General features: G+C 42.0%; 1 protein-coding gene across 1 annotated transcript in view; it reads left to right on the forward strand.

Annotated features, from left to right (window-relative positions):
* Positions 1-23,793, forward strand: part of smad1 (SMAD family member 1) — a 97,925-nt gene that overhangs the window by 49,190 nt on the left and 24,942 nt on the right. Inside the window, exons 3-4 of the mRNA XM_067992315.1 lie at positions 17,802-18,053; positions 20,776-20,898. Coding sequence (XP_067848416.1) covers positions 17,802-18,053; positions 20,776-20,898 — 375 coding nt within the window. The remainder of the gene's footprint in view (positions 1-17,801; positions 18,054-20,775; positions 20,899-23,793) is intronic.

Here is a 23,793-nt window from a genome sequence, read left to right on the forward strand (position 1 = left end):
TAATCCCATGCTTTTCGCCACTACCAGCCTTCTCCTTAAACCTTTCTCCCCTGCCCCTCTATCCTCACCTCCAAGAACAAGTTGGGAGGCGATCGTGAATTTCTTTGTTACTAAGATTGAGATCATTCATTCAACTGCCTCCCTACCCAAGCCAAACCTCTTGCAAGGCTTCCCCCGCCCTAGCACTGAACCCGCTTCTTTTTCTAGTTGCTCTCCTATCTTCCCTCATGCCCTCTCTGAGCTCATCTCGTCTGCGACCCATCTCCTTCCTTGATTCCATGCTCACTAAACTGCTGACCACTCAACTTCCCTTCCTGATCCCCATGCTGGCTGATATGTAAATGGTTTTCCCTCTGCAGGTATTGTCCCCCTCCCTTTCAAAACCGCTGTGATAAGCCCCCCTTCTCAAAAGCCTACCCTTGACCCCTCTGTCTTGCAAGCTACCACCCATCTCCAACCTCCCCTTCCTCTCCAGTCCTTGAACTTGTCGACTCCTAAATCCATGCCCATCTTTCCTGCAACTCGGGATGAGTGTATCTGGCGCACAACGGGTTTAGCCATCCACCACCAGATCTAGCTGGGCACATCAAGCATTATCGGGTCTCGGTGTCCTCTGCTAAAACTGCTGACTACTCCAGGCTCATCCTGGAGGGTAAAGATAATCCCCTGGTTTTGAATTTCTCCAATCAGTTTCTGCCCCTGCCAAACATTGAAACAGCCCTAATCAAAGACCAAAATGTCATCCTCTGACTCTGATGCACTATCCCTCCTTTGCTACTGAAATCCTCATCCGTGCCGTTGTCACCTCCAGACTTGACTGTTCAAATGCTCTCTTAGCCATCCTTCCATCCTTCACTCTCAGCTCATCCAGATTTCTGCTGGCCTTATTCTATCCTGCATCAAGTCCCGTTCACCCATCACTCCTGTGCTTGCTGACCTACGTAGGCTCCTGGTCCCCCAATGCCTCAAATTTAAAATTCTCATACTCGTGTTTGAATCCCTTCTTGGCCTTGCCCCTCCCTATACCTGTAATCTTCTCCAACTATCCAACCCTCCCAGAACTCTGCCTCTGGCCTCTTAAGCATCCTGCACTCCCTTCATCCCACCATTGATGGCTATGGCTTCAGCCGTCTAGGTCCTACACTCTGGAGTTCCCTCCTTAAACCTCTCCTCCGCCCTTTCTTCCTTTAAGATCCTCCTTAAAACTCACCTCTTTGACAAAGCTTTTAGTCACTCCTAATATCTCCTTTGGCTTGGCGTCCTATTTTGTCTGATTACACTTCTGTGATGTGCCGCTGGATGGTTTTCTACATTAAAGGTGCTATGTTAGTGCAGGTTGTTATGACTTAGTTTTATTGCCCAAAGGCAACAATTTACCAATAGTGAAATGACTGTGCCAGGGTGTGCTATGTAATTAGGGTGGGAAGTTTCTTGCGTGATGAAGGGATGCCGGAGGGGATGGAGGAGATGAATATGTGAAGGCGACAATGAGGACTATACCTGTCGTGAGTCATTTTTAAAAATATACTCACAGTATCGATTATCAGCATCATTTGCAACTGAATTTACCTTTGCTATTAACTCTTTTCTCATACAGAATGGAAATTTTACATACTCTATCAGAATTTTTTGTCTGCTTAAGATGTCCGTAACATCCCTGCTCTGTCATAAGTCAGACTCTATCCTGTAAGTTGCGTATAGTTTTTTAATAAAATTAAAGTTTCTGAAATGGGGACGTATAATTATCCTCTCTGTACTCCCCCTCCCATTTATACTCCTGCCCATGTGACATTATTCCTAGCAGGGGTTCAGAACATTGGCTGCACGTTGGTGTCTATATTGTGGAAGCAAAAATCTGAAGCACGTTAATCAGCTTGTGCTAATCAATAAGGTAGACCTGCAGGGATGCCACATTATTAAATAGACAATTTTTTTTTTAATAAAGACAGCACCGAGATTTTGATTTCCCTGAAGAAAGGTTTAGTAGTTGTCTTTTATTTGTGTAGGAAATGCAGGTCATTTTATAAGCTGAAGATTCTAAAATGGCTTGTTTTAATTTCAAGTCCTGTTAATGTATCTCATAGTGTACATTATATACAGCTCTATCTGTAATCGTGCACATGCATTTGTCAAACTTGATGTGTAAAGATATAACTTAGATGTAAATATTTTCAATATTGCACTTCCATGGCTTTATGGAAGGAATTGCACTAAATAGAATTCATCCTTTTATATTTGGATTTGAATTGGAAAGATTAGTTAAAGGGAAAGATTGCTGTGGGATGCAGGAGAAATACTTTTCAGCCTAAAATAACCCCAATCCGTTCCATGAGAGAACTGCTGTGTTTGGTCTGAAACACAAAAAGAATTGGTCGTGATGTATGTCAGAACAGGATTACTTTATTGGGAGTGCACTATGTGCTTGGCTCACAGTGAATTTTTAAAGCTGCGAACTGCAAACAGTGTCCAGGGCCAAAAAGGATGCTGCATATGGAAGATCTGTTATAGATATCTGGTGACTATCTCTTTTAAGTTTCACACTCAAAATAGCAGCATTCAAAGTTTTACAAAGGTCTCATGAAAGTCACTTCAAAATGGAAGGAAACTTGTTTTAATGGCTTTAGTTTTGAACGATGGCGAGTGGAGTATTTGGTGTTGGAAGTGGCTGTTCTTTCTTTCCTCCCTTCTGTCCCTTTCCTTTCCCCTCGTCTCTTCTTTCCTCCTCCTTCCCCCCCCCCCCCCCCCCCCCAAAAAAAAAGTAGTGTTCTTAATATTTTCAGAATGGATGATTTGGTTGTGAGATGTCGAATTTCAGATAATTTTCAGTGCAAACTCCCTCCTGTAGCAGAATAAAACTGAAACTGTGTAAGAAATTAGATCTTAAAAATTAGGAAACTGCACTTGAGAGGCATAGGACTTGATATTAGCAGGGCGGCGGGTTCTCAGCGGCGGGGTTGACTGGGCGCATGGGTAATGCGCCTGGTGAAATCAGTGTGCTCAGCACGGAATCGCAGGCTAATTGGAGCCACTTGCCTGTGCTTCCAGGTTTCCCGCTGGTAAGCTGCGCGGCGGGCGGACTGCACACGCGCAGCAAGGTCTGTCAGCTGGAGGAGCCCTATTTAAAGGGGCAGTCCTCCACTGACGCTGCAGAAAATATGAAAAATTACAGCATGGAGCAGCCCGGGGGGAGGCTGCTCCCAGGTTTAATGATGCCTCACTCCAGGTACCATTGGATGGTGCGAGGAGGAGGGGGAGGACAGAGATGCTTCCCCCCCCCCCCCAGTGGGCGGGTGGAAGCAGCCTGCCTCTGCCACCAAGAAGGCCTGGCTCGAGGTGGCAGAGGAAGTCACCAGCACCACCAACATATCGTACACCTGCATACAGTGCAGGAGGCGCTTCAATCACCTAAGTAGGTCAACCGAAGTGAGTACACTTACTCATTCCCCTCCCCTCCGTCTGCCACATCACCGCCCCCACTCCACATCTCCTTCTGCACTTCCAACACTACCCTATCACATCACCCCTCACACCCACTTAAAGGTCATCCTCAACTTACCTGCACTTACTCACCTCGCCAGTACTCATCCCGCCACTACCACTCAACCCAATCCTCATACAATCTCATGGCTCTATCTCATACTCACCCTCTCATGCATCTCTTTCACAGTCCGCCTCACTCAACCTGCCACTACCTGTGCTGCAGCCACAGGGCATGCATCACGTATGTGCAGTAGGAAGCATAAGGCAAACGTGTCGTGAGCATGAAGGGGATGCACAAGGGTGTTTGATGGTTTGTCGTGGTGTTTACCTATATTTAATTTCTGATCAACTCACATGACATATATTGTCGCCACTACTGCCATGTCTTTGCGAATCTTGTCTGGTTTGTGCAATAATGCCCTTTCCTGAGGATCACAATGAAGACCCACAACTGATACCACCCATTGTGTCACTGCAGAGTGGGTGTAGGTGTATTTGCAGGGCTCTTTTGTGCAGACGACTGAGAGACGTCGGCGATGTCCCTGGTGGCACCCTGGAAGGATGCGGAGAAGTTGTTGAGGGCAGTGGTGACTTTGACAGCGACAGGTAAGAAGATTGTGCTCGGGCCAGCCAGGAGCAGCTCAGCATGAAGGAGGCTGCAGATGTCCACGACTACATGTCGAGTGACTCTGAGCCTCCATGTGCACTGCTGCTCAGAGAGGTCCAGGAAGCTGAGCCTCGGTCTGTAGACCCTGTGGCGAGGGTAGTGCCCTCTGCGACGCATCTCTCTCTGCGATTACCCTCCCTCCTGCTGTGCAGGTGGATGTGTCACAGCACTGTGTTGTGGAGCTCCACGTGTCAGAGGTGGACGGCATGGCCAGCGAGGCTGGTGATGCTGCTCGCCCTCCGAGGAGGTCATGACTGCAGCTACGGCGGCCCCCATTCGGAAGTTTGAGGGGGTCCGCAAGGTAGGTAAATGTGTCTGGACACTGGGGTAAGTGCATGTTTGTGCATTTTATTGTTAGGAGGAGGGTGGTGGAGGCCAAAGTTTGTCCAAAGTGACAGAGTGGCCTCCTGCAATGAGTGAGGGTCTCCCCCCACACCTGTCAAATGGACCTTTGGACCTGCCACAGGCTGATGGCTGCAACACGTCCATTTGAACTGGGAGTGTTTCCCCCAGTACGGGAAACAGTCTCAGTTCATTTCAAATTCCCATCCCTCCTAAAATATCAGGTCAATTGGGTCTGTAAACGACCTGAAGTACCTGTTTAAGTACTTTAAGTGGCACCCTGCCGGCTTTAATTGCTGGCGGGAGTCCCAGATGCGGGGGCTGTGCGCGCATGTCAGCGCGTCACTGGGGAACCCGGAAGTGGGCGTGTTGGTGCTGGGCTCCATACCCGTCCCGGGAATCCCGGATTTTCGCAACCCCCCGCCACGAACACACCCGATCGCAGGTGCGAAAATCGAGCCCATAGTGTCTAAATTGAGAGGGGTGGTTGGAGACTTGGACCCTTCTTCCTAATGTTACAAGTGTCAGCTTGGCTCATTTGGTAGGATAGCCTATGATCCTGGAATAGTCAGCACTTTTGCCAGAGGACAGTGAGGCACAGATGAGTCAGAAGGTTGTGGGTTAAGCAAGCCACTCAGTTATAAGACTGCTGCAGCGTTCCACAAAGGCGGTTTTATGGCAATAAAGAAGTAGAGATATAATGAATCTATATAAAACCTTAGTAAGACCACAGTTGGAGTACTGTGTACAGATATGACATCCAATCTATAGGATGCATGTTGAGGCAATAGAGAGGGTTCAGTGCTGATTCACTAAGATGCTGTCTAGCATGAGGAACATAGGAACAGGAGTAAGCCATTCAGCCCCTTGAGCCTGTTCTGCCATTCAGTGAGATCATGGCTGATCTGTATCCGTACTCCATTTACCCACCTTGGCTCCATATCCTTTAATACCCTTGGTTAGCAAAAATCTATCAATCTCAGATTTTAAATTATTAATTGAGCTAGCATCTACTGCTTTTTGTGGGAGAGTGTTTCACACTTCTACCATCCTTTGCGTGAAGAAATGTTTCCTAAGTTCTCTCTTGAATGACCTGGCTCTGATTTTAAGGTTTGTCCCCTTGTCCTAGACTTCCCTACCAGTGGAAAAAGTTTTTCTCTATCTACCTTATCAATTCTTTCAAAATCCTAAAAACCTCAATCAAACCATCCCTTAACCATCTACATTCCAACAAATACAAGCCTAATTTATGTAAAATCTCATAATTTAACCCTTTGAACCCTGGTAACATTCTGGTGAACCTGTGCTGCATTCCTTTCAAGGCCATTATATCCTTTGTAAGGTGTGGTGCCCAGAACTGTACACAGTACTCCAGATGTGGTCTAACCAGGGCTTTGTTTAGCTGTAGCAAAACTTCCTCCCATTTATATTCTAGCCTTCTAGATATAAAGGCTAATATTCCATTAGCCTTTTCGATTATCTTTTGTACCTGACAACCACATTTTAGTGATCTCTTTGGACCTCTACTGTTCCTAGCTATTCACCATTTAAAAACTACTATGATCTATCCTTTTTTGGCCCACAATGGATGACCTCACACTTACCTGCTTTGAAATCCATCTGCCACAGTTTTGCCCTGTTTGTGTAGAGGATAAGTACCAAAATGGGCTGGGCTGAATGGCCTGTTTGTGTTGTAATTTCTATGTAATTGTATAGCTGTAAAATATGGACTTTTTTTACAGCACAGGATGCTAGCATGAGTAGGGGAATACTTGATCTTTTTCAAAGTGTTGCAAACTGGAAGTTACTAGATTAATTTCTGTTATCTTTGAAAAATGCACAGATGTTCTAATTAATAATATGTAGAGTCTATGTCAATGGTGAAAATGTGTACATTAGGCAAATATATTTTGTTACAGTCCTGGTGTTTCCAGCTGATTGAGTTAACTGAAGTCTGTTCAGGTCCTCAATTTCAACACCTTTTGTAGCTCATTGTGTAGAAAGTGTGTGTAATGTAGGCCAATTCAATTTGACCTCTTGATAAGTTAATCGTTTTATGAATAATACATTTTTGCTAATTACTATACGGTGAAAAAGTTAGTTTTTTTGCATGGTATGAATTGTTGATGTAGAATTTCAATTTCTTGACTGTTACGAAATTCTGAAACCTTCCATGTGCCTTTGTCCAATGTCTTTTTTTTCTTAGAAAGTAATATTGCTTTGGCAGAACAAAGGGTCATCTGACTTGACTGGAACAGCTGGCTGTGTTGAATAGGCAGGAAATTCCAGATTGAGAATGAGAGCTTTGTTTTGAACACACTCTGGTAGGCTGTTGCCGACATGTGGCATTTTGAGGAAGACGGGCACAGGAAGTGATTCATCTGGAATGCTGTACACAATTGCAGGAAATGCAAACAAAGTGCCTTGGTTAACTTTAGCATTGGCATCTGACATCTTAACTGTTTAGTTGCTCAACAGTCTGTCAAAATCTCAGTGCTGGCTGTACATAGAAGTAATGTATCTGATCACAAGTGATCTAAGTTCCAGTTTTTATGATTGGGGTGGATGGGAGGAGAGGTAAGAGAGGTTGCATTCATTATACAAAAAGCATTTTCCCAAAATGATTTTGGAGGTGCATTTAATACTTTTTCTTAAGATGTGTAATAAAAGACTAGATACATGTAAATGATTGTCAGCAAGTAAAATTTATCTTTAATTTTAGATGAGTGTTTATAGGTGTTATCTGAATTGAGATTGTGGGCTCAATCACTTGTCATTTATATGTATCATATATAACATCTTAAAAAAAAAGTTCAAAGAACTTAGTAGGCCGTACTTTCAGGTTAATGCTTACTTATCACTAGCTATATTAAACGTTTAGGACTTGCCAATCTGTTAGTAGCATTATTTCTTTTTCTGTATGTGTGTGTATATAATGTATTTTTTATATATATATAACATTTTCGGGAAAAAGTTTGCTCTTCTGGTATTTGTAGCACTGTTACTCCATCCAAGCTCTCAGATCATGGAAAGTTACGGCACAGAAGGAGCCATTCGGCCCATTGTGTCCGTGCCGGCTGAAAGAGTTATCCAGCTTAATCCCACTTTCCAGCACTTGGCCCGTAACCCTGTAGGTTACGGCACTTCAAGTGCACATCCAAGTACTTTTTAAATGAGTTGAGGGTTTCTGCCTCTATCACCCTCTCAGGCAGTGAGTTCCAGATCCCCACCACCCTCTGGGTGAAAAGATTTCTCCTCAGTTCGCCTCTATAATCCTTCTACCAATTACTTTAAATCTATGCCCCCTGGTCACTGACTCCTCTGCTAAGGGAAATAGGTCCTCCCTATCCACTCTATCTAGGCCCTTCATAATTTTGTACACCTCAATTAAATCTCCCCTCAGTCTCCTTTGTTACAATGAAAACAACCCTAGCCAATCCAAAACTTCAATCCCACTTGCAGTAAGCCAAATGCAACAGTCTGGCCCTATGCTAGCTAACGTTTTAAAAGACTTTCTCAGGCAATGTTCCGCCCTCCAAAACTGTTATCACTACCCTCTTTTTAAAAAAAAACCACCCTCTATTTCTGGCCTTGCAAACAACTGCCCTATTCCAACCTCCCTTTCTTCTCCGAGGTCCTTGACCGTGTTGTTGCTTCCCAGATCTGTGCCAATCTCTCCTGTAACTCCTTGTTTGAATCCCTCTAATCAGATTTGTGCCCCTCCTGCAGTGCTGAAAAGGCCCTAACCAAAGTCACAAACAACATAACACTGACAGGGTACATTATCCCTTCTTGACATCCTACAGCCTTGACCCCTTCCTACAGCTTGGTGGGCCTATTCTTGCTTGATTCCACTTTTGCTTATCTGATCGTGTCCAGAGCATCTCTACCAATAGCGTCTTTCCACCCCAGGACAATCTCCTCAGGAGCCCCTTAAGATCCATCAGATGATGTCTTTTCATCATCTACGTGTTGCCCCTTGGCGACAACATTTGCAGACATGGGGTCAGATTCCACCTATAACCTGATGACATTCAGCTTTACCTTTTCATCACATCTCTTCCCGACCCCCCCCCCCCCCTCCCCCGCCTCTGCTGGCAGACTATTTGCCTGTATTCTGTCTTGGATGAACTGTAATTTTCTCCAGCTAAACATTGGGAAGACCAACACCATTGACTTCAGCCTCGTCACAAACAGTCTAACCTCACACAGACTCTGTCACCCTCTGTAGCACTGTTTCAGGATGATCCAGTGTTCGCAACCTCGGTATCTAATTCATCCCCAAGCTGGCCATCTGACCCACTGTCCTCTTCATCATGAAGATTATGTCCACCTCTAACATTGCCCATTTTTGTCCCTACCTCAGCCCATCTTGAACATACAAAAATGATTGGCAGGAAAAACCCATCTGGTCCATTCAGTCTGCCCCACACAATTATGATGCCTGAACCATCATGATTAGACACCGCCTACCCATCAGCAGCCAATTAATCTCCTGGGAGAGGCAAGAAAACAGATAAAAACCCATGGCCAATATGTCATCTGACTCCTCGTTTTTGCCTCTTTTGCCACTTTACAACACACTATATATGTGCTTGGCTTCTCACCAGGCAAGTTCCTGATCTTAGGGTGGGGGGAGGTTCTAAATGGACAGGGCACTTCTTGTATGGGAGAGAAAATTTAACTGTAATTGTGCATTTGTTCTATAAAACCGTATCATTCCTGCAGACCAATAGATTTGAGGGTGGCCACCTACGCTCTGGAATCCACACTCCAAGTTCAGAGATGCAGCTGGGCTGTCACTTCCCCAAAAGATGACTAAAGCAGGACCACAGACATTATTGATGATTAAACATGATATTCATGTTCATTCTAAGAGCCGTAGGATGTTAAAATAGTAGTTTATTGATCTAAAAAGTCTGCACAGACTGCTAGTGATATTTTCATATAATATTGCTCCTGATTATGGAACTGTCCCAGAAAATTGCTTGGCGTTTTCACTCATACATAGAAACTTTAAATGCAGAGTTAATAATTTGCAAACCAGAGCTGCAGGAGTGTGTGTTAAGCCGTGGGAAATCTGACCTCCCTGTTGCTACTCCAGGGCAATTTCTACAAATCTTTGTGCTACCAACAACTGCCACGGTAATTTTTATTAGACAGCTGTTCATGTTGCACTCCCTTCCAGCTTCTATCTTTTATGCAGTCAAAAGTACAATTGCTAATTGTTAATCTGGAGCACACCATTGGGAATTGATCACCTGCAATTTAGCTTGAAGGTATGTAGCACAGGAGGCCTGAAACAGAAATAAAAAAGAACCATTAATCAACTAATTATCGGCATGGGCTCGATGTAACCATTCTATGATAATCAAAAATAACTAATATTAACCACACTTTGTACAAATTTTTAAAAATTGAAAGCTTAAATTGCTTTCTTGCCCCACTGTTGACCCCGACGGCTGTTGTATAACGAGTAATATTTTTGGTATTGAAACAACTGTGCAGTGGGAAAAATGCAGGTTCAATCCCCACCCTGCTGATGTCATCTGTACTGCTGAGTGGAGAGACCAGGAGCTTTTGCCCATGGGGAAAAGTGGAGGAATAATTGAATCATCCATGAACTACTATTATCTGCCTCCTAATAGCTGACTCAAAGTAATGTTGGTAGCAGGTGCTTTATGGAGAACTGTTGGATGGTAGTAGAAAGTATGGACGACAGAGGCGCTACAAAGACATGCTGAAGATTCACTTGAAGTAGTGCAACATGGTCGTTGACTTTTAGGAAACCGTGGCCATTGGCAGATGCCAATAACCTGCTGAAATGAGAGAAGGAGCGAAGGGCTTTGAGCTACAACGCCATGCCAGTGTGGAGGCAAGATGTGAGACAGAGGGATCAACAGGACAACCCTTCCAAGAATGAAGCTTGTGGTAGATAATGTCTTATGTATTGACCTGCATAGTCATCAATTTCTGCACCCTTCTTTGTTGGCACGGTCATCTTAGAGTTTGAGGGCCACACTACTACTACTAATGAATAAAGAGATACGGGTAAAATTGAAACTAAGTACGTCGACAATAAAGGAAAGTATGACATAAGTATGAAGAGGATAGGAAAGAAGTCAAAAAAAAGTTAAGAAAGCAAAGAGGAATGACTAAATGAAATTATCAATTTTTTTTTAAAAGCAAAAGTATTCAATAGATAAAGAATAAAAGGAAAATTAAGATAGGGATAAGGCCACTAAGGGATGCACAAGATAAACTTATAGGTAATGGCACAAATCTTGAATAGTTACTTTGTCTCAGTTTTCACCAGGGAGACTAACCAGGTGGCCATTAGAAGAGCTCAAAAAGACATTTAAGATAGAAAGGGGTGGAGATAATAGATAAACTAGACAAACTTGGAGAGGATAAAACCCTAGGCCTGGATGGATTGCAAAATTCAATAGAAATGGGAATAGTGTCCGAGGACTAGCAGACAGCTAACGTTATTTCTGTATTCTAAAAGGGAGATGGAACAAATCCAGAGACACTATAGACAAGTTAGCTTAACGTCGGTGGTAGGAAATATATTGGCATCTTTACTCAAAGATGTAATAGAAAAATATCTAGCAACTGAAAATATAATAGAGTAGTCAGCATGGATTTCAAAAGGGAAGGTCATGCTTGACCAATCTCATTGAATTCTTTGAAGAAGTAACAGAAGGACTAGACAAGGGTAATGCAGTAAATGTAATATACTTGGATTTACAAAAGGCTTTCAATAAGGTACCGCAAAGTAGCCTCATGGCAAGTAGCAGAATGGATAGCAAGCAGGCTATAAAACAGGAGAGAGAGAGTAGGGGTTAAAGGTAGTTACTCGGATTGGCAAAAGGTGGGAAGTGGAGTTCCACAGGGATCGGTGCTGGGACCACTGTTGTTCACCATTTACATAAATGATTTGAACTCGGGAATCGGAAGTACAGTATCAAAATTTGCGGATGACACCAAATTGATACTGAAGATTGCAACAAGACATTTAACAAACTTGTAGAATGGCCATGTAAATGCCAAATGAATTTCAATATAGATAAGTGTGCGGTGGTGCATTTTGCTGTGAGGAATATGGAGACCACCTACTCCTTGGAAAATAAGAGTCTAAATGGGGTATCGTAGTATGTTACAGCACAGAAGGAGGCCATTCGGCCCATTGTGCCTTTGCTGACTCTTTGGAAGAGCTATCCAATTAGTCCCATTCCCCTGCTCTTTCCTCATAGGCCTGTAATTTTTTTTCCCTTCAAGTATTTATCCAATCCCCTTTTGAAAGTTATTATTGTATCTGCTTCCACCACTTGGGTAGATACCACAGGGATCTAGTGGTACAGATTCACAAATCATTAAATGTACAGGCTATTAAAATGCAAACAGAGCACTGGGGCTCATTTCTAGAGGAATAAATTTCAAAAGCAGAGAATGTTAAACTTATATAGAACCACGGTTAGACCACACTTACAAGTACTGTGAATATTACAAAAAGGATGTAGAAGCACTGGAGAAAGTGCAATAAAGATGTACAAGGATGATACCAGAACTGAGAGGGTACAACTATAAGGAAAGATTGAACAGGTTGGGGCTCTTTTCTCTAGAAAAGAGAAGACTGAGGGATGACCTGATAGAGGTTTTTAAGTTTATGAAGGGGTTCGATAGGGTAGACATCGAGAAGATGTTTCCACTTGTGGGGGAGACCAAAACTAGGGGCCATAAATATAAGAATGTCACTAATAAATCCAATAAGGAATTCAGGAGAAAATTTACTCAGAATGCTGAGAATGTGGAACTTGCTATCACCTGGAGTGGTTGAGGCAAATAGCATAGATTTATTTAAGGGGAAGCTAGATAAGTACATGAGGGAGAAAGGAATAGAAGGATAGGCTGAGATGAAATAAGGTGGGAGGGGACTCGTGTGGAGCATAAACACCACCATAGACCTGTTGGGTCGAATGGCCTATTTGAGCTGTAAAATTCTATGCTTGGTAGAGGCCTAGGAGCAAGTTGCCTCTGTTGGCTGCAGATGGCGCATGGCTCAAAAAGAACAGGGGGGAGGGAGAGAAGTGGAGGAATTTCACACTTGCATAAGACTACTTGGAAGTTTGAGTGGTTTGATTTCTTAAATTGACAGATTTTTTGGACCCATCTTCATACCCCCCCGCCTTAGGCACTTAGGAATAGGAACAGGAGTCCGCCATTCAGCCCCTCGAGCTTGTTCCGCCATTCAGTTAGATTGTGGCTGATCTGTATCTTAACTCCATTTACCTGCCTTGGTTCCATATCCCTAAATACTCTTGCCTAACAAAAATCTATCAATCTCTGTTTTAAAATTTTTAATTGACCTAGCCTCAACAGCTTTTTGAGGGAGAGTTCCAGATTTTCACTACCCTTTTATGTGAAGAAGTGTTTCCTGAATCACCCAGCTCCAATTTTAAGGTTATGCCCGCTTGTCCTGGACTCCCCTACCAAAGGAAATAGTTTTTCTCTATCTACCCAATCAAATCCTTTAATCATCTTAAACACCTGAATTATATCACTCAATCTTCTATACTGCAAGGGAATACAAGCCTATCCTATGCAATTTCGCCTCATAATTTAACCCTTTTAGCCCCAGTATTCTGGTGAATCCTCTAAGGCCAATATATGGTTCCTAAGGTGCAATGCCCAGAACCATAATGTTACTCCACTATTGCACAATGCAAGAAGAGTATTCTATTCAGTTTAGAAACTGAATTGCAGTTGTATTGCAGGAAACTGGGATGACACCAGTAGTTTGTGCTGGATTGGGTCTAATAAGAAATTAGGAAATTAATTTACTATTCATTTTGGTACAACATACTGAACAAATTCAAAGTTGTACTCATTGCCAAAAGTTTTACCCTGCTGCTACAGTAGCTGTTGGTGAATTTAATATCAATCTGATGGGATTCAAACTGCGGGTTCAAAAGTGAAAGATGTGTGCTAGGCCAGTATTTGGTCCTTTAAAATGTATTAATCGTGTTAATGAACATCTCATTTTTCTTTTAATTTTGCATTGCCTCTGAAGATATGAAACTTGGTTACATGGTGTGGTATGATGCACATTTTAAAATGTATTAAAGTTACATGACTGAAGGGAGGAATGTTGATTTGGGGTCTGATAGTCTGTTGCTGATAGGAGTGCAGAGCAGTATCATTCATCAGCATTACTCATCCACTCTCATACTAATTTTTGTATTGATATTTTATTACTTTAGCTGTTGTTTCTTGCACAGACTCCATATTGATTTTTCTGACTGTCTGTGGTAGAGAAATGACAGACTGATTGCAGTTGGTGAGATGACCATCAGATAGCTTGATTAGCTAATATCAAGGTTCTGTTGCAAACTCAGATAGGCAAAGGATGACACAGATTTACTGAGTAATGCAGTCATAGGTAATTTGGCATCCTGTCCTCTTGAGCAGAGGATAAAGGATGCTTGTAATTGTGAACAGTCAGCTGAAACTATTTTGATGCAGTCAGATAAAAAAAATCCTGCTTTTGTACAGCAATGGCACAGAATGACATCAACTTTTTTGAATGACTATGGTACTTCATTATGTGCACATGTATCCTGTGAAGCTGACGGCCGAACAAAAGGGAATTTTTTGTTTTTAGAAAAAAAAGTATTGAATTTTAAACCATTTGACCTTTTAAGTATAAGAATTTGGTGAAAGGTAGGAGAGTGCAGCCTTTAAAGTTGCTCTCCCACAGTGCCTGATTTTATATTTTTTGGGGGTGTTTGTAAGTAAGTCATGTGCCCTGTTATCTAGCGATGGTGCATGGCATGGAGGGACCTTAGTAGGATTATGGCTGTCAACGCAAAAGCTGAATAATGTGCTTTACTTGGGAAGTATGATGTACAATCCATACAGCAAAGGAATCAATGTAACTTTTAAAAATTGAAAAAATTCTCCTAAGAAGAAGCCCACTAGAAGAATTGCAAGGGAAACTTCGTGCGATTTGCCTATGAATGTTTCATTTTATTTTATTTGACTCCCAGGCCCAAAAGGGAAGTGTTGCCTCTTGGGATCGTCCCAGGAGCCCATCGGAGACTGGGAATTATGGTCAAGCTTTAATTTTTTTTTCTCCTTTAAAAATCCACCGAATTTTTAGTTCTGAAATTAAATCCTGGTTTCCATTAAGATCGATCCCACCATCCACCACACCGAAAGTCGACAGCACCTGAAGTTTGATATTGTGTTGCTTCTTCCATCTCCCCATTCACCCATTGGTGGCCTTGTGTGGCAGACTTCTAAGTCATTGGACGAGAATGACTAGGCCGCTGATTGGCAGATTTTGCGTGCCTACTTAACAAATCCAGCGGAACAGTGCCTTGTGTGGAGCCATTTAGGTGGAATGCTGTCTCCTTGCAGCACCTGTACTTGTATGCTTTTTATTCTTTTATTCTTGAGTGGTGTTGAGAGACAAAGTACTGGTGCATTGTTCTGCGAGCTTGTTTTTCTCCCCTCTTAGCCACAGGTTGGAGAGACTCCACCTTCATTGGTAACGTCTCAAATACTGCTTTGCTTTTGACTCCTTCTCATCAGTCTCAGATCCACAAGCTAGTTATAGTTCAAGGTCAAAGGATTTCATACGTACAGGGGGGTAGGAGATTAAACTTTGTATCAGACATCAAAATGCTCTTGGTAATAGCAGTATGCTTAAGTGTCTCACTGTAACTGATTTTGTTTCAAACCGGTGGTATGTGAAATGTTAATTTTTTTTAAGTGATTTGTTGGATTGATTGTATATCCAGTTGTGTATTTTACCTTCTTTCCTTGCACTGTGTATCTTTTTTGGACCAATCTATAGATAAACAAAAGGCGATTACCTTCTGAATAATATTTAGCATTATACTGAGATTATAGACTACAGCTCAAATTGGCAAGAAACTTGATGTCCAGTTTTAACTAGTGTCATATTGAGTATGACTTGTATCACTTTCCAGTATCTCTAACTTTTGACACTGTATATACCCAATTTTTATAGTGATGTAATAATCTTCAGATTGTTAATACATTTCTTAGCACAAACTTCAAAATACAGAGACAATTTTGTGGTGGTAGTGAAGTGCTGATTGTAACACCATCTTGGATTCAGGTCAGTGTTGCAAATCCCTCCACCTTCTTGAGGCTTGTTATCTCTTTAAACCCTCCATTGTATTATAGTCTTGTATCGCGCTTGTAGGGTTCAGTTCTGTTTATTTTGTCTTTTACTGCCACTAGAGAGCAACCCTGTAGAAGTGTCTCGGGTATTGCACACAACATTGAATATTGTGGAATACTTGCAGTAGGAGAAATATTTTCACTGATTTCAGTTTATAATATAGCACTTAACATGGATTTGCTGCAGATGGAGCTGAGATAGGTGCTATTTGGGAAGAAAATGGGAATGTACAGTTGTCCAACTGGCTCAGTTTTTTCTTTCAATTAAAACTTCCCAGGCCTTACTTGGTTATTTAATACAAGAGGAACGAGAATTTCTATTTTACCTCCACACAATCCTAGGGCTGAGAGCAATCTGTAATTGCAATAGTGGCAAGTTGAATGTGTAGTATGCTTTAAAATAACAGCTGGCAAATTAACCAGCTAGTTGTAAGTTGCACACAAAAACCTAGTCTTGTACCTGTTAGCTGGCATGACCATAATTTTGAGTTGTGGCAGGTGAAGTAATTCTGGGAATGAGATTTTATCTGTATATTAAGTTTTTGATTCACAAACTTTCTTCAGTTTTTATCCCTAGTTTCCTGCAGGCAATATCTGATGCTTAGGCACAGTTTGTGATGGGTACAAGTGACCTTCCAGTGACTTGCCTAAGTTGCTATTCTTCATGTGAGCCCAGACAGTGAGCATTGTGCTTACACTCACCTGCTCAGCTTGGGGATGCTGAGACCAAACTGTGTTGTCCCCATTGCCGCCCCAGCTGGGAGTAGCATGGATGAGAGATCAAAAGTGGGAACATACTATGTGTATTTTTAAGTGTCAACCTTGGCCCTCAGTCAGAGGTTGTGGGTTCAAGCCACACTTTAGAGACTTGAGCACATAATCCAGGCTGACACCTCAATGCAGTATTAAGAGAGTGCTAAACATTTTGAAGAACAGGGGAGTTCTCCAGTGTACTGGTCAATATTTATTCTTCAACCAGCATTACTAAAAACAGATTACCTGGTCATGTATCTCATTGCTGTTTGAGACCTTGCAGTGCGCAAATTGGCTGCCGCGGTTCCCTAAATTTCAAAAGTACTTCAGTAGCTATAAAGCGCTTTGAAATGCCCTGTAGTCGGGAAAAGCTCTATATAAATGCAAGTCCCTTCCTTTTACCCAGGGTGTCATTAGCATCATTCCATTCAGGCTTCAAAAGCGACTACCAATCTCTAGATAGGCTGACACCTGGGAGTGAAGTTCATTTTTGTATATGCATTGGCTCCATTGTAGATTTTTAAAAATTGGGGTAGAGTTTCTGCTAGTAATACCAGCACAATCCGAGCGGAATCGGCCAAACCAGCGCAAAAGATTGGGGAATTTTAAACGTAAGTGACTTACGCCCAAAACTACTTGTGTTTGTGCTTTCCGCGATCTTTTATGCTGGTTTAAGATTCAGTTCACCTGGATAAGGCCCCACCCACAAAACAGGCGATGCCCCCAGATCAAAATTGCAAGGTTCCGCCAATTGCGCTGCTTAGGGAAGGCTCTTCAAATTGCGCTCATTTTCTTGAGTGCACAGGCACCTGTAAGCACGTTATGAAAGTTTTTTCATATCAAAAATTATTTAATTTACTAGGAAACTGACTAGTGTACACCAATGAAAACTATTAAATGGTTCAGTATAGTTTTTTTAAAGTAATTTTCATTGATTTTAAATCAGGTTACTCACAGGTGGAGGACTGGACACCCTTATTAAAAATGCTTATTTTTGGTGATAAACCCATTTTCAGTTATATTAATAAAACTGCATCAGTTACCACTCTTAAATACATCAAGGAATGCATTTTAATGGAATGAAAAAAAAATGATTACATGAAGATTTTATGTTTGTGATAATGCATATGAATTTTAGCGGAAACTTAAACTGTAACCTAACCACAGCTTTGAGCGCATTTTGGGTGCAATTCCCGAATGTGCCCAAAGTGAAAACTCTACCCCATTATCTTTGAACAATGCCATTTGCTTATGCTCTGAATTTGTAAATTTTTATTTGCTAACCAGTAATGGGTTTTGGTGTAGAACATTTCTTAATTTTTTGCCTTCCCTTCTCTCTATCTAGTTCTTCCACCAGTGTTGGTTCCAAGGCACAGTGAATTTAACCCACAACATAGCCTACTTGCACAGTTTCGTAATTTGGGACATAATGATCCTCCAATGCCGCAAAATGCTGCCTTTCCGGTATCCTTTCAGCAACCGAACACCCACCCATTCCCTAACTCTCCCAACAGAAGTTATCCCAGCTCCCCTGGAAGTAGTACACACCCTCATTCTCCAGCAAGCTCTGGACCAAGCAGCCCATTTCAGATGCCAGGTAAGAGCTGTAATATTCTGCTGTACCACAACATTATCAGCCTTCAAAGTTTATATTGACTATCCAAATTAGATCTAACCAAAGTGGTGTAATTTTGGTTGAAGAAATGCTTCTCAAGAAATACAACGCTACTTTTTATTGCAGTCTAATGAAGTCTGTACTTTGTTTTAGGATTTTTAATATCCAGCATCATTTTTGTTATGGAATAATTTTGGTTGTAAATAGAGTATTTCACTAATAATGAGGGGAGAAAGCAAATAATCTTTTTGACTCCTGAGGGGACAAATAAGTTACGTCTGTCTTTTTAGAGCAGTAAATGGATGCTTGGAATTCACTGCCGTGGACAGATGTATAGTATTGTAATCACATTCTAGGATAAACTGGCCTGTTCTCAATAAATGGGATGCAGCATCTGATTGATGGTTACACTAGGCTTGTCAGGTACAATTGATTGCATGCTTTCTCTTGTGAAAAGAAAACAGACTGATTTGATCAAGACTGCAGTCATAATGGTTTCCCTCACTGAAATAGATTCTGGGGGGGAGAGCAAGAGCCTATTGTTTAGATCTCTGCAGAGCAACATAGCGGTCATATAGGTGAAATATTACAGTTAATGTTTCATTTCAAAACAAATAATTGCAGAATTATTTAGATTAACTTGTATAAATTATCAGTCGTTCAAATTTAAAATGATGCCATGAATCTAGAATTTTAAATTGAATTGCTGGAAGTTGCTCCCTCTTCAACTTCACTGAAGGATCTAATACCTGACGGACAGTCAATGAATTGTAAGACAATACATTGAATACATGGGAAGCAACATAAAGTTGAAGCTGTTAAATACAGTTAAGTAATGGACTGCTCATTAAAACTTATTTGTTAATTTTAAGCTTGCAGTTATTTTAAGGATTTACTTAAAAATACATTTTAAGTACTTGGAATGAAGCAGTTTTCTAAAATTTAGTGCAAAACTCAGTTTAACATGGAGAAATACATATAGCTTTATATTTTTAAAAATTGTATAGATTAAGCACATATTGGCAAGTTAAACCTAAATTATGGTTTTCCTATTTCTACATACCTTTTTCAGTTAATTAAGCTGTTACAAGGTTATAAGATAGATGCACGTAAAGCCATTTGACCCATGCAAGTTTGTCTGTCCATCCATAAAAATCCCATACTTCTCTCACAGCATCCAGCTGTTAAATTATTCCATTGTTTTTTCTCCACGATCCTACCAGGAAGTTAATTTCATGTGGTGTTAGTTTTTTGTGTGAAGAAGTTCCTGACATCAATCCCAAATTTCCTTGTTGCCAGTTTGATCTCTTCCCCACCTTTATTCCACTATTGTAAATTAGTTTAGAGTTCTGAATTTACTTTTTCCCATTTTGTATCTTCTCTGAAATCCCCTATCAGTTGCCTCCTTTCAAGGCTCAAAAGCCAAAGTTTCTCCAGTCTTTTCTCAGAACTCAGCACACTGACACTAGGCTTTAGCCTTTACATAGAATTACAAAGAAACTACAGCACAGAAACAAACCATCCAGCCCAATTGGTCTATGCTGGTGTTTATACACACAAACCTCTTCCAATTCTAATGACTTCTTTCCACCCTACCCCCATATCCCTCTTTTCCCTTCTCCTTCGTGTGTGCATCAAGCATTCCCTTAAATGTGTCAATGCCATCTGCTTCAACAGCTCAACACTGTGTAAGATCCTCCTAAATTCTTTGATTGATCTGTTAGTGGTTATCTTATATTTACGCCCCCTTGTTCACGACTCCCCCAGAAGTGAAAACAGTTTCTTCACATCCACGCTATCAAACCCCTTCATAATGTTAAAGACTTCTATCAGGCCTCCTCTTAGTTTTATCTTCTCCCTGGTCACTGTCTGAGGCTGAACCAGACCGTTTGCAACCTTGCTGCCCTATTTGACCCCGAGATGAGCTTCCGACCACACATCCGCTCCATCACCAAGACCGTATGTTTCCACCTCCGTAACACCGCCCATCTCCATCCCTGCCTCAGCTCTACTGCTGAAATCCTCATCCAGGCCTTTGTTACCTCTAGACTTGACTATTCCAATGCTCTCCTGGCCAGCCTCCCAGATTCCACCCTCCATAAACTTGATCTCATCCAAAACTCTGCTGCCCATATCCTAACTCGTACCAAGTCCCATTCAACGTCACTCCTTTGCTTGCCGACCTACATTGGCTCCCAGTCCGGGAACGCCTCGATTTTAAAATTCTCATCCTTGTTTTCAAATCCCTCCATAGCCTCGCCCCTTCCTATCTCCATAACCCCCTCCAGCCCTATAGCCCTCCGAGATCTCTGCGCACCTCTAATTCTGGCCTTTTGCGCATCCCTAATTTTAATTGCTCCACCATTGGCGGCTGTGCCTTCAGCTGCCAAGGCCCTAAGTTCTGGAATTCGCTCCCTAAACCTCTCCTCATCTCTACCTCTCTCCTCCTTTTAAGACGCTCCTTAAAATCTTTGACCAAGCTTTTGGTCACCTGTCCTAATATCCTTCTGTGGCTCGGTGTCAAATTTTGTTTGGTAACACTCCTGTTAGAGTGAGACATTTTACTATATTAAAGGCACTATATAAATGCAAGTTGTTGTTGTAAGTTACTTGTACTGTTATAGTGACATACTTGCATTGATTTGAAATGATTTAGTTTGTAACATTCACTGTATATGGTTGTAATTCTGTTTTCCATCCACAGCTGATACCCCACCTCCAGCATATATGCCTCCAGATGATCAGATGACGCAAGATAGTTCACAGCCCATGGATACATCAAATGTTCTTGTACCTTCCATACCACCAAATATAACCAACAGACCAGGTATAGTGTAGGAAATATAATGAAAACAAAAAACTTGTAGTGCTCTAGTTTCACAAATACATTAATAAGTGTGCATTAGAAAGATTGATGAGGCAATCATTAATAAAGGAGGCTGACACGGATATGGTGGTTGCAGTGATCTGCCAAAGATTCTAAAATGGCACCTTCATTCATCCAGTTTGTTTTTCTTTAAATGTGAATTGTTTTTTTGGTGACATGTTGGGAGATGAAATACTTTCAATTTTTTTTTTACAGAGGTGATGCACCAGTATATTTTCCCTGGAGACACTGCAATTTCACTCTGACGTAGTGGATAAAGGCATATTACAGTATGGTACTGAGCCAGAAAGACCAGAATCGTGTTTGGTTCCTAGTCTGTGTTAGTTAATCTCAGCTAGGACAGCAGTAAGGCCTCCCCAGTTGGCCTCAGTGTCTCTGACTTAGAGTGAGGGAGAGTATCAGCCAGGACTTCCACTCAAAAGTATGCAGGAAAGAGGGTTGGATTTGGTTTGTCTTTTCACCCACTCCCATCCTGCTGATGCTCCCTCTCTAGAGTCACACATGAAGAATGGGTATATGGGTGAGGTTAGCAAATTGAGCTCTTCTAGTTACCCTTAAGGTTTTATATTTGTGTTGAGCTAGAAAATTCAGTGGTCTGATTACTGCCCATCCCTAATTAGTGTATTTTTTAATATTTATTCTTGGGACATGGGTGATGCTGGCAAGACCACATTTATTGCCGAGAAGGTGGCAGGGTGCCTTCTCCTTGAACCGCAAATTTTTCTTTTTCAAATATATACCCAATTCACTTTTGAAAGTTAATATTGAATCTGCTTCCATCACCCTTTCAGGCAGTGCATTCTAGATCATAACTCCGTGTATAAAAAAAATTCTCCTAATTCCCCCCCTGGATTTTTTGACAATTATCTTAAATCTGTGTCCTCTGGTTACTGACCCTCCTGCTAGTGGAAACAGTTTCTCCCTATCTACTCTTAAAATCTCATGATTTTGAATACCTCTGTTAAATCTCCCCTTAACCTTCTCTGTTCTAAGAACAATCCCAGCTTCTCTAGTCTCTCCACATAACTGAATTACCTCATCCCTGGTACCATTCTGGTAAATCTCCTCTGCACCCTTTCCAAGGCCTAGACATCCTTTCTAAAGTGTCGTGCCCAGAATTGAACACAATACTCTAGCTGAGGCCTAACCAGTGATTTGTAAAGGTTTAGCGTAACTTCCTTGCTTTTGTACTCTATGCCTTTATTTATAAAGTCAAGGATCCCGTATGTTTTTTTAAACAGCTTTATCAATTTGTCCTGCCACCTTCAAAGATTTGTGTACGTGAACCCCCTGGTCTCTCTGGATGACATGTTATGTGTCGAGTTTCAGGATAGTGACCCAGTGACGATGAAGGAATGGCAATATATGGCCAAGTCAGGTTAATATGCAACTTAGAGGTGATGGTATTCCCACAAGATTGCTGCTCTTGTTCTTTTTGGTGGTGGAGGTCACAGGGGAGGGGATGCTGTTGAATTAAGCTTGGCTAGTTGCAGTCATCCTGTAGATCATTCGTACTGCAGGCATCGTGTGCTTGTGATGGAGGTGTTGGATCCAGCATCTCGTGGTAGGAGTTGAGATAAAGTGAACTGCTCTGTTCCAGATGATGTCACACCTCTCGAATGGTTTTGTAGCTGCACCCACCTGTGTGAGTGGTGAGTTTTCCAGCATACTCCTGCCTTGTAGATGGCAGAGAGGCTTTGAGTGTTCTGGAGATGAACCACTTGTTGCAGAGTACCCAGCCTCTGCCTTGCTCTTGCAGCCACAGTGTTGATATGGCTGGTCCAGTTAAGCTTCTGGTAAATGGTACCTCCCAAATTATTGATGTTGGGGGATTCAATGATAGTATTGTTAAATATCAGGGGGAGATGACTGGGCTTTCTCTTATTTGAGATGGTCATTACCGGACACTGCATGGTATGGATGTTACCTGCCTCTTGTTAGCCCAAGCCTAGATGTTGTCCAAGTGCTACTGTGGTCTGACATGGTATGCTTAATTATTGGAGGAGCTGTGAATGGAACTGAGCACTGTGAAATTCTCTGTAAACAGCCCCACTCCTGGCTTTGACAACAGGAAGGTCATTGAAGATGATTGGACTGAGGATGCTTCCCTGAGGAACTCCTGCTTCGGTGTCCTAAGGCTGTGATGATTGTCCATTGAAAGCTATGGTCATCATGTTTTGTCAAATATGACTCCAGCCACTGGAGGGTTTTCCCTTGGACCCCCATTAACTTCAGTTTTGCTTGCCTCCTTGGTGCCATGCTTGCTCTAATGCTGCCTTAATATCGAGAGTAGCTGCTCTCACCTCTCCTCTGGCGTTTAGCTCTCGTGCCCGTGTCTGGGACAAATCTGTGATAAGGTCTGGAGACAAGTGATTCTGGCAGAACCCAGATTGTACGTTGGTGAGCAGGTGTCGCTTGATGACTCCCTCCATCACTTTACTTATGATTGATTGGGTGGAAGCACATATAGCAGTAATTGGCTGGGTTAGATTTTAATTGACTGAGTTAGATTTATACTTTTTTTGTGGATAGGACATATTTGGGCAATCTTCCACATTGTCAAGTAGATGCCATTATTATAGCAGGACTGCAACAGGGAGTGGATAGCTCTGGTGCGCAGGTCTTCAGTACAAATGGGACATTGTTGGAGCCCGTAGCTTTTGATGTGTGCTGTGTACTCAGCCGCTTCTTAATGTCGCATAGAGTGAACTGAATTGGCTGGACACAGGTATCTATGGTTATGGAGACCTCAGGAGGAGATTGGGTATGGTCAAGCACTTGGCATTTTTGTCTGAGGATGCTTGCAAACATTTTAGCCTTGCCCCTTGCACTCAA

Source organism: Heptranchias perlo, chromosome 1 (genome assembly GCF_035084215.1).
Source record: "Heptranchias perlo isolate sHepPer1 chromosome 1, sHepPer1.hap1, whole genome shotgun sequence".
In the NCBI taxonomy this organism is placed as follows: Eukaryota; Metazoa; Chordata; class Chondrichthyes; order Hexanchiformes; family Hexanchidae; genus Heptranchias; species Heptranchias perlo.